The following is a 12,700-nucleotide window of genomic DNA, read 5'->3' as shown; positions in this document are numbered from 1 at the left end:
TTATCCGTCGTCATTACTATCATTGGTGGATGAACAACATTGGATAACATTCATTGCGATCCCCCACATCTTTGCTTTGAAGGATGCTTTGATGATTCCGGATCCATGATATTCCCATCCTATATGTGTTTTACGTGCTTCTTTGGACGGCATCAGAACAACTCCTCGAGTGATTGAAACATTTTCTTCTTCGTTGCCAGGGTACAGCAGCACCTCTCGTGTGCTTGTCTTCATTAGTGCTCTGGTTGTTAGAAGGGCCATCGGACTCGTGATTTCCTAAGATTTTCAGCCCTCACCATGTGACATCATAACTCTTCTAAATCAATACTGTTTACTTTTTGGGGCAAAGTTTTAATGTTTAAAATGATTTTTACTGGTTATCGCTTTTAACAAGGTTTAACTCTACAGAACCGGGTTGCTGACTCCATACCTAACTTTTTTTCTTTCTTTGTACTGGGGACCGGTAGTAACCCTAGAAGGGCTACAGGCGGAGTTAAAAATGGCTATAAGTTTGGAATAGGTTATCCTGGGGTTTGAATGAGTTTTAATTTACCGTGAATTCTGTTCATACAACTCAAAAATTATATTATGATAATCCAAGACTAGATTAATTACTATATCATTTGTTACACAACTCTTATCTTTAAAAAAGAGGTTTGGCCTACCGAAGGATAAATTTTGTCAAGGCACCTATTTCCATTTATCTAGTTTTTCTAATTTAAATGCATACTTTTTAGCGGATAATTCAAAGCGATGATGGATGTATCACTACTGACAATGAATGTTTGATGTTGGAACTTGAAGAGAAAGAAGGTCAAATAAAACGCTTACAGAGAATTATAGAGCATCAAAGAGAACTGTTTTTGAGGCAGTCAGAAGACACACAACGAGATGGTGATCGAAGAGTAGAATCAATTAAAGCTGATTATGAATGCACAATTAACCGAAATTACAAACTAATTGATGAATTAATTGAAGAGAAAAAATTGCTTCATACAAAATGTGAAGAACTTTTAGAAGAACTAAAGACAGTGACAAAGAAAACGAACGAAAAAATTAAAGCACTTGAAGAAAGGTTAGTTAGTAGCAGGTGATCTTTATTGTTATTTGGTTAGGATGATTACTGATATGATGGGATAAAAAGGCAAAATCAAATTTTGACTCAGTAGCCTAAACTACTGGCCATACAACTGTCACTATGTATTAATCTTAAAAATGTCATTGGTAAAGTGTAGTCGGTTACTCGTAATCATAGAATTTTGCCTAACGATTTTGTTTTGATCATATAAGAACGATCTCAATTTGGTTATCATAAAACTACGAAACTGAACGGATGCAAGTGTAAAACTAGTTCATGGACAATTAACTTTACACGCAATCACGGCTGAACTGTCATCCAAAATACAGAAAACGCATATGAAATGAGAATGACAGTAATTTATCGATACAATTTGTAACAAACTAAAAAATAAAGATCTAAATGAAATTATGCGTGGCCTTAAAAACGGCTTTCTATCGGTCTCTTTGTTCCAACTCAACAATCATTTCTCTTCCATGGTTTTCCATACCCCCGTTCCCATATTTCCTCAACCATCAACTCATAAAAAAGTGAAAAAATGTTAGATTCTCAGTTAGCAACTGAAATATGAACATACCATTGTGTCTGTGATGTCAAGTTTCCGTAAGTCCATGTGTTCCTGTGATAATTAGGAGTATTTGAATTATGGTACAAACTAGGAATCCCAGAAATAACGGAATTTAACCAAGAAGTACTAGATGTGCACGAAAGAACTTATTGTATTTAGAATTTGAAATAAGGCAGTCATCAAGTACAAAGGAATTATTAGTTCATACAAACACCACAGTTCCATTACAATTCCTTAATTGCGCCACATAATAGACAATGGAATCCAGGTAATCGGTGTTGTGCGTCCGAACCACAAAACAAATGAAATATATCGTTGCAGCGACAAATAATCCAAGTTCTTCCTTTAACAGTTTTACGTGGTGGCTGAGTAAGATGGCATGCGTCACACAGTCTGTTGGCATGAACATCTTCGTCTATGCTGTTGTCCCTGTCATTGAATTCTTCCGAGGTTATTGAAACAACATCACCTTCTTCATGACTTAGTGTTGCATACAAATCCACTTTCGTTCGATAGTTGGTTCTATTTAACAGTTCGATTCTTCATTTATCGAAGTGGAGGTTTCGATATGAGGCTCAGGTGCTGCGGATAATGTCAATAGTGTTTGAGGCATCCGTCTGATTCTTATGTAAATGAGAGTCACGGACCCTGCAATGTCAGTATGTCGCCCGTTCATAATTTTTGATAGAGCTCCTTAACTCTTCAAGCTACTGGAACGCTCGAGACAATACATCTTATACTTTGTAATTTGTTTACCTTTGGAGAAAAGGTGATCACTCGAGGAATATTCACATTTTATATTACTTTTCGGAAGGTAATAGCAAATAATAACCATTTTAAAACCAATCATTTCATTGGACGAAACGGGCTGAAAAAAGTTTCTAGATGGGATAAAAAAATCTTCAATATGAAAAGTACAAAAATAACCGTGTGATAAATGATATTCACGATATTTTTGTATTAAATTAACGTTAACCATGCTCATCATGATACGCAGCATGTTATTTGTTATAAAACTGGGTATTTTTCATATTGTGATGTGTGTTATTGATGTCGACAGACATAAATAGCAAGTATCATCAGTTGAAAGTGAAATGCTTGGCGGCGAAAGGCTAAGACGATCAAAGACAAGAGAACGAGAACAGATAATGATTGATGTAGAAACAAAGGAGCACTGAGCAACGCGAATAAAAATATTATTAAGAGGAGCAATCGTTTTAAAATTAAAACTTGCTTATAATCTTCACAAAGACTAGTGGAAGTTTTGTCTAGTCCTCATTTCGTGAATCTAACTTTTCAGTCAACTAGAAAGAAATCAATTACCTGTATAGTCAGTTCACAACACAAAGTACTTTTTCAGTACCGTGTTCATTGAAATTTTTAAAACCAGGCTCTATTGAAAAAGTTTAATATCTTTTACTCAAACAGCTAAAGCCTATAGTTTACTTAATAAAACGAACACTTTTTTACTTCAAGGACACTCCGTAGTACATTCGTGTCTAAATTAAACATTCGTTTAAATCTTGCTATTCAGACAGGTTTCAACTTATAAGTACTTTCAACTTTAATGTTTAATACTACTGTACCTAGTCCATGTTAAAGTATCTTCATTAAGTTGTTAAATTTCCTTATAATTCATGAAGAGTTGAACTTCAATTTGTGATCTTGTGAAATTTTGTGATACTAAGGTTATCTATCCAACATGAAACTATTTGACCCAATATTGTGGACCGCGATGTGACTACTCCAAATTCTTCCGATTGATAAACTCCATATATCCTAGTACGACCTCATTACTGTTCCCCAACCTCCAATATATCAAAACACAAACTGTTAGCTGAGAATTGTTTATGGGGTCAGAAGAAGAATGAATATAATTTACAGATAATGCATATTTATACAGTTACGACGACCGTGAATATTAACCAATAGGAAACGACATATGAAAAGTTTGAAAACATGTGAAAACACCATTTCACGTTGAAGATAGAATTAGACTCAACAGAATGATTTTTAGCGTGTTTTTATGAGTATCCTAAAACTCAACTATTTTTCGAAGACGCTACACTTCCCCTTTCGGGATCCAACGAATCACTGAGTTCGGAACTATGTGAAGTTGTTTATAGGATTTTTACATAATAGCCCTTAGTGATTCGATTTACGATTAGATACGTAATACAAGTATGAAGTAGTTTGGTTCATAAATATATATTTAAGAGTATTTAAAGTTATCAAATCCAGTTGCTTAACAAACGTTACGGGAGTAATAACAGATGTTATATAGGATAAAATTTGAATTGTAAGGAATGGAAAACCACACTATAAACTAATGAACAAATTATTCTTACCAACGTTTCTGGAATTTCGATAAATACAGCTACATAGAAATAAACAGGTTTAGCGCAGTATAGGATATGATTATGGTACAGTCCAAATAGCTGAAGATGCATAATTGCCAAAATGTTTTGGTCAAAAACTAGGTGCAAAGTTAATCATTGAATGCTTCACTAACTTAGGTAATTCTATCGACCTTACTAGTGTGATTACAATCAAAATCTCAATGTATAGATAGCAAATTTGTCCTAATTTTTTATCCGTAACCCAAACTAGATATTCATTCATCAAATCATGAATTTCTCAGCGATGTTTGAACGAAAGGAAAGCTTTGAAAATATAAAACTAGAATAGATCTCCTTGTTGCCTATAGTTGACTGTTAATAAAAGAATTGTATATACTTAATTCACCGAATATAATAATCTGTAGAAGCTTTATTAACGAATACTGTTTTAGAAGGGCTAAAATTATCGGTTACAGCCAATAAAGTTCACATAAGTAGTGTTTTCGGTTATCTTTTAAATAGACACAAAGTTGAGATGCGAAAAGTAGAGGCCAAACATTTAGCTGCGGAAAAGCTACGTCGAGAAAAGTGGGAAACAGAAAAAGCAAAACATTTTAAAGTGAGTAGTTTTTTAGTATAACCTTTATTGCATTTAGCTGCCGTTATACATCGCGTTATGTTACATTACCTACAATAGTATAGAAGTATTTCACAGTACTGTTTTAAGTGTATGGAAAGCGAATAGAGATAGCATTCATTGTGAATATATTAGGGTAATGCTGATGCGTGTTTGCCGATGATGATTGAGTGTTCTTTGAATTTTGGTATTTGATCACTAAAACGTCTTATTAACACTCCAGATAATTGTCCACTTCATTTTAGAAGCATACAAAGAGGAAAGCCTGTAGAATATAACCTGTATACAATTTGATGTGGTGCTTTAAGTTGGTAGAGAATAAATGCAAAGCGTCTTTCATGTGTCCGAATAAATAAGCAGTTGTTTTTTGGTTGACAGCTATCACATATTTTTTTCAAGAAATAGCTCATTTAATATAGTTTCCCGTTTTCTTTATTTTCTCTAATTCTACACATACATGATCAGTGTCTTATAAGAACTATTTGACTGAAAGATCAGGGAATTTTAGTTAAACTCTGTTATTTATTTACATCTGCAGTACTGACAAGTTATTCAATGGCTATCCATATTGGTGCCTAAAATTTGATATTTGATATGAATGTAAAATTAATTGAATGTATTTACACTTAGTTATGCATGAAAAGAAACTACCATTAAAAAATGGATGTCCTGATTCATGATACTGAGATGGTCGGAAATCGGCTAATAAAAATTCAAAACGCCTTATAGTAGCTGGTACTATATCAAGCCCACATAGGTTAGTTTAGCTTCTCGACAGGCCTTGTCACTTATTAGCTAATTACTTATCTTATTTATTAAGTGTCTGTAACTTATTTTGTCTGAATATAAATGTTGAGTCACCCTTGATCAATATGAGTTAGCTAACTCGCCTTATCCACGGCGTGTCATTTCGTTTCGCTTCACTCTCTCCTCTACGCTTCCTTCTCTTAGTTTCCTGATTGTCTTTTCAGATTAATGAGTGTACGAAATATACGTATTCAAACTTCATTCTCGTATTTGACTTATTTAATTCCGTTATTTACTAACACGGTTAAGTCGATAGTTGTATACGAGGATTGGTGGCATGTATATTTTTGATAACAATCATCATACGATCCAACTGGAGTCATATAATGAGCCACTAAAAATCTATGTCAACAGTTTTTATGGTCTTGCATGCCAATGTTAATTTGTATTTTGGCCTATTGTTAAATTTGTATCTTTTTGCTATGTAAACGACCCAGCTATTCCTATTGCTTAGTATTCTTATACGATGACACTCGACAAGACCCCAAAATCAGAACACGTTGAACAGGAATGAAATTGTATTCAAAATAATAATGGTATGTGAACAGCAATCAATGGTTTAAATATCGTTCATATATTTATAGTATATGCATAAGAAGCTTATAGATTTTTCTGCAATAATATGCCCGGGCTGATCGGTTTAAAATTAACCAATCAGCGCGCAGCAACACCATCATGCATAAAACATGCTTAATCCAATCTATATCCCACTAACACCTCCCCCTTGAGCAGATTCGTAGGATCTGGTGTTAGGGTCCAACTGTAACCGCTTTACTGGTTTGCGCTTCCGGTTAGTCCATCTTCTAGGTAATAAGGACGTTGTATCATCCTTCGTTTGCACCTTGACTGTCCTGTCTGTTTCAGGTGTTTTGATCTCAAAGGTGTCTAGCAGAACATCAAGAGGTAATCTATGCTGCGTTTCGTTGTTGGAGATCGAGGTTGATTTCAGTTGGTTAGCGTGACGCACCCAGATTTCTGAACCAACGGACACCTCGTAAACCACATTTCCTTTTTTATGCACGATCTGACCAGCTATCCATGTAGGATGTTTTCCTCGATAGTCCATAGCAAGTACCTTTTGACCCACACTGAACAATCGTTTTTGTGCCCCATGATGACTATTGTACTGTTTCTCCATCATCACGTTTCGTTGCGGCTTAAGAGCTGGAGTCGGACGAATGCTGTCAAAATGTGTACGTATTTTTCTGCCAAGTAACGCTTCCGCTGGGGAGACTCCATTTGTTGTCTGAGGGTTCGGTGTCGAACGGTGTATAAACAAGAACCTCTCTAAGATCTCTTTGGTGTCCCCCTCCCCTCTTGATTTTTTTAGAGCATTTTTGAACGTACCAACAAAACGTTCTACCTGACCATTCGATTGCGGATGGAATGGAGGTGTTCTGATGTGCCTGATTCCGTTCTGCTGACAAAATGCTGAAAAGTCTTTTCTGACTTCACCTGACGACACTGGAGTGTTTCGAATTGTCGCTGCTGCTACACTCCGTATTTCTGGAACCTTTTTACCTGTCTTTTTTGCATATGAGGTGGTGTCTAATGATGGACACGACACGTTACACACGCTGTTAATGGGTATATCCATTAATCCAAGCTTTTCTAGTATATCTAGACCAAGTAGATCAAGGTTTGGTCGTTCTGTTAGACAGCATACTCCTTTACAGCTATTTCCATTGAAGGAAAATTCACATTGTAATTCACCAACTAGCTTCAGTACACCTCCAGATACGTTTTTAGCCGTTTTCTTGGATGGCTTCATTAGCGGTTTTCCCAGCAAGTTATAAGTCTCTCTAGACACTAGAGTAATATCAGATGCTGTGTCAATTTGAAGACGAACCGCTATACCATTAATCTGGATCGTAACATACTTTCTCCGAATGTCATAGTCTGTTTGAAAGGCTGCTACCAGAGAAAGTGATTTAGATTCGGCTGACTTTATGTGTCGAGGACGTTTGTGCTTCTGCTTAGGCTGGGACGTACGATTTGGAGGACAATGACCTTCTTTATGCCCACGTTTGTTACACATCTGACATTTATGTTTCTTGAATGGGCAGAATCGTACATAATGCCAATCACCACATAACCAACATGCAGTCGTTGGTTTGCTACCACTTGTTTTCGGTTTCTGAACTTTTAACCTCGTAATAGCATTGACACTACTGCAGGTTAAATTAGGATTTACCTGTTCAATCAACTGATTGTCGTGTCTGATGTTCTGTAGCCGCTTACACTCATCTGTTAACGTTCTGAGTGTGATGTTAGGATCTTGATCCAAACGAGTTAGAAGTCTGGTTCTAATCTCAGCATCTTGTGGTGACTGGAGAGCTTTGAAGAATATAAGGCATTTAAATTGATCTTCTGTCAACGAGCGTAACTTAAACTTTTCACATTCTCTGTTGATGATGTCTGCTAGAACACCATATTCATCGGTTTCTCGTTTCACCAAATTAAGACACTGGTAGCGAATACTAAACAATGAGGAAGATTCACCGAATATTTCTGACAGCTGAGATACTGTCTCCTCGAAACTGAGCTCTCGAGGTAACTTTGATAATATATGATCGGCATAGCGTGCATGTTCATGACTTCCCAACTTGCGCATCAACAGTCGAGTCTTCCATGCGTCGTCTTGATTACAGAACTCTATTCTAAATGTGTCTTCCCAACGCTTGAACCACGTGAGAAATGTATTGCCACATTCGGGGTCATGATAGAATTCTGGGATGCTGCTGGCAACTGCATCACAAGAAGAAGTACTTGTAGTAGCATGTGAACTCGAGTAGTGTATGTTAAGCTGTTGCGTCAAAGATTCTAACAGGCGCATTTGTGCGTCAAGTTGTGCTTGCTGTTGCTGTAGTATTCGGCTGAGCTGGTCATCTGATATAGGCATATTGAATGAATTTTCCTTTTTCCCCGTCGCCACTGTTATATTTGTATTTTTTGCTATATAAACGACCCAGCTATTCCTATTGCTTAGTATTCTTATACGATGACACTCGACAAGACCCCAAAATCAGAACACGTTGAACAGGAATGAAATTGTATTCAAAATAATAATGGTATGTGAACAGCAATCAATGGTTTAAATATCGTTCATATATTTATAGTATATGCATAAGAAGCTTATAGATTTTTCTGCAATAATATGCCCGGGCTGATCGGTTTAAAATTAACCAATCAGCGCGCAGCAACACCATCATGCATAAAACATGCTTAATCCAATCTATATCCCACTAACACCTATTTTTTTAGACAACCGGGGGACTTGCTTTATTTCCTACGGGAAAATAATTCCTTAGATCATTTTCTTCACTTTTTAATTAAACTGAACACATGTTCATTATATGTGAAAAAATTATATTTGAAATAGTCTCAGCGATTGAAATTTAAATAATTCCAACTTGTTCATAGACGTTCGCGTTTCCTTTATAAAGTGAAGGATAACTTTTTGGAAACGTCCACTAATACAATAAACCCTTTATCATGAAGAGAGTTTATTTACATAAGTGTCCATAGAGTTAATTTATAAATCATTTGCATTTTGTTATTATACACAACATAGATTATAAAGGAAAAGTGATGAACAAAGTCATATGAGAATTTGAGCATAATTGGATTCGATCATATTTGATATAAGGAAAATGGTCTTATCTTGATATTTTATGTATTAATTTCATTTTGGTTTAATAGGAAGTTACTATTCGTGGGATGGAAAATGAAATAGCCCAAATGATCGCAAATCACAAGGCTGAAATGGCAACTTTGCGTCAGTCATGCGCTGAACAAATTCAAGCAGCTGATGTACGCGCCTATCAAGCTTATATGAGTCACATTGAAGAACTAAAGCAGACATTGATAAAAGAAAAAGATGAAGCCTGCTCTAGAGAAAGAGAACTTGTTGAACAACGGTAGTTAGATAGCCTTTTTGTAATTACTAATACTTTCTTATTGAAGTCGCAAATCGATCAAAGTTGGGCAACCATTAAAAACCTGGAAGTAATGGACGGTCATTTTGTGAATTTATGTTGAGAACTCATTTTAAGCAAGAACTATCACTAAGCATCTAGCTCAAATGTAAAAAACAAATTACAGATCCATCTCCAAAAGTTCCTGCAGATTTTCTGTTTATGTGAATTATGCGATATTTTGTTACACAAACTAAAAAAACTGAGATTTCTAAATTTTCTACCTAAAAAGGATGTTTTATTTAGAGTTTTAATAGGTGGCAAACTACAATCGTAAGTTTATTAATTTAGTATACCTACAAATAGGTTTTGGTATAGTTGAGACATGATGTGGATGCTCAAGCTCCTTTCATGGCTAGTTCATTTGCGCTTCTTTAATCACTTTGTAACTGTCTGATTCAGGGTTCTCAATCAACAATTACTGACATTTGATGACACCAAACCAGAAAGTCTGTATTCTCTGAATTCATTTGATGGAATTGGTCAGGAAGTTGATAAGCTAGTAATTTTCGATCGAGTTATAGTCTATAATTTATAGAAAATTACTGCCTACATAGCCGGAGGATTTCAGCATTATTGATATACGATTTTACTTAAAGATTTATTTTCTCATTTGTACCATTGAGTCTGGAACTCATTCTATACCTATAGATCTTTCATGAGTTTCAGTCACGAGAAAAGTGCCAGATATTCGATTCTTTATTAGTTAGCTATCTGTTATGCACTATCTGATGATACATAACCGCCTGGATTGCAATTTAAAAATATACTATAAACGGACATTACTCCCCCACTTTCATCTACAATAATAAAAAAATCGAAATATGTTAACTTAAGTTTACTTTAATGAATTGTTAATTTTGTCCACGCTATAGTACGGTCCTCATAAGGGCAGCTTGATGAAGAGATTGTTTTATCAATTTTGTCGGTAACCCTATTTATTTAATTTAATCTACGAAAGTGTTCAACAGCATTGTCAAGTTATTCCTTGTAATAGCTCAATCTCTTATTGCTTATAACACCCCACTGTTCTATGATGTTATTCCAATATCGACTCCATTTTTACCGGTACGTAACGATGAACTGAAACAAGGCTTTAAGGCCATTTTCAGCCGACCTACATCTTCTAGAAGCACGTATTTGTTATCAGTAATAGTTTAACTTAAACAGTAAAATTATTTAGTCATCTTCATTAGTTTCTTTCTTTATGTTATTAAGTTTTATTCATCTTAAAGATTCTAAAATATAGAATTTCTCTTAATTTTAGATTAAATCAAACTTTAGCAGAAGAACGTAGTTCTTTGGAAGCTCATCGACGTAGATTGCTAGATGAGATTTCTGATGAACGTGAAAGATTGACATTGACTGCATCTAAACAAAGGGCTGAAATGGATACTCTTAGGAGCAATTTAGAAGTTGCCTTGAAACAAGCTAACAAACAACATGAAAAAGAAATCCAACAAATAAAGGCGGATTTGGGTCAAAGACATAAGGTCAGTTTTAATTATGCACGTGGTTATTTGTTTTATATTCTTGATCGAAATTCAAGCAATCAGTAATTTAACAAGTACCGTTTACTAATTTCATGTAACAGATGAAAACAGAAAGTGCTTGGCTACCTTTATTCAATTTATTTTCTTCCATTCATTTAAGATGATATATTTATTTCAACAATTTCAAACTAAATGGTTTTTAAGATTCTTAACGGACGACTTTCTATCAACCGAAAGCTAAATGCAAAGGTTTTAAATAAAATGTTCTTCTTGCTGAACTAGCAAAACATTGTAACTTCACTAGGGATATCTTAAATTATTTGAAGATGCAGAACAAGAGTTTTTTGGTTATTAGTTTGATTGAGAAATGCCATGAGGGACTCATTTTAATCAGACAGGTCACTATGTACACCCTCACCCAAAATATTCTGAGTAGTATATTCTGTCATATTTTCTTCACCGTAAACTGATCTCAGTCTGAGTTTTGAATATTTAATTACCCCCTTCAGTAAACATTTTCTAAATATGTATACTAGTTTAATGTCCCACAAGGATTTCATTGATACCTTCCTAATTAATTTGTACAAGATAGTGCTAAATATAATCACGAGATTCGATTGGTATTTAAAAGCAGTCTATCCAAATTTACCAGTAAATTCCTAATATAACCCGAACTATAAACAGACTGCACACACATCCATAACACTTATTTTGAGAGTTACTGACACTAAACAGCCTAAAGAAATCCAGTATTTTTCGTCCTTGTTCAGAGTTTGTTGAGAAAAATATTCACTGAATAATACAAAAATGCTCTAGTAAACATTCCGTAGCTGAGCACCCTGGTTACACTAATGACAAACTTTTCAGAGACTCTTGGATTTCCACGAGTTTTCACAAGTTATTTTTCAGTTCTTGACGGAAGATTTGTCATATCATGCAGTCATTCTTCTTTGCTTTGAACAAGTTTGAAAGTCTTTACTATTTTGATTAATCCATGTTTCCTGCGAGGAGAATGGTGAGGAGTTAAATTTATAAATGTATACGCTTTTGATTATTTTTTTAAAATTACTCATATAATTGGATTAGTCCCACTTTCTGATTATGTGATTCAGATCAATCTGATAGCCACCTTTAGACCAAAACCCACCGTTTTTAATGCAGTCTGAATAGTTAAATCCTATGAACAACTAGTGGGTTTTATGGGATTGTACAAGCTGTAGATCAATTCCGAAAAATTATCTCAGTCAGTTCAGTCGTTTTGAAAAGTGAATTTTTCAAGTAACTAAACTGTAATTATTACTAAATGAAAATGACATATATTCATGAGACGATAGAATATGAGTAAAGGATCTCCTCAATAATCAAAACCTAAATGATCATAGATAAATAAAGCTTCAAACAAGTCTATACTGTACGCTTGTTCAAATACGTTCAACAATCGATTTGTGTTTAATGAGAATGTGGATCATTTAATATGGAACGTCAACAGAATGTTGCTAGTGAGGTGGGTGTTCCTGTTCGCTATTATATTTAGGAAGTCAGTGAACACAAAGCTTTTGGATACGAAAATAATAATACTTTTGTGTTTTATTTAACTACAAGTACATGTGACTAAATTAATGTCATCGACGTATGTATTGAAAGAAAATAGTAGGATAGCGTGCTGTGATATCAATTAAAATTATTGGGAGCTAATTTTATCCGTCCCGTTGTGTATTCTTACCATACAGAAAATCAACATTTTGAACGTGGTTGGACAAGGATTTAGTATAGACTGGTCCCTGAGATCATTTCGAAGATT

At 34.8% G+C, this 12,700-nt stretch overlaps 1 protein-coding gene across 1 annotated transcript; it reads left to right on the top strand.

The window, feature by feature from the left end:
- Positions 1-788: 788 nt before the first annotated feature.
- Positions 789-10,965, top strand: Smp_103420 (hypothetical protein; the record flags this gene model as incomplete). Its single annotated transcript, XM_018792753.1, has 5 exons — positions 789-1,075; positions 4,508-4,604; positions 9,132-9,242; positions 9,639-9,679; positions 10,674-10,965. 5 exons carry the CDS (start codon positions 789-791, stop codon positions 10,963-10,965), a joined length of 828 nt encoding a protein of 275 aa, XP_018644472.1.
- Positions 10,966-12,700: the final 1,735 nt, after the last annotated feature.

This window comes from Schistosoma mansoni (assembly GCF_000237925.1).
Source record: "Schistosoma mansoni, WGS project CABG00000000 data, supercontig 0129, strain Puerto Rico, whole genome shotgun sequence".
Classification (NCBI taxonomy): domain Eukaryota; kingdom Metazoa; phylum Platyhelminthes; class Trematoda; order Strigeidida; family Schistosomatidae; genus Schistosoma; species Schistosoma mansoni.
The sequence above is the reverse complement of the archived record's forward strand: the minus strand, read 5'-3'. Positions and strand labels throughout refer to the sequence as shown.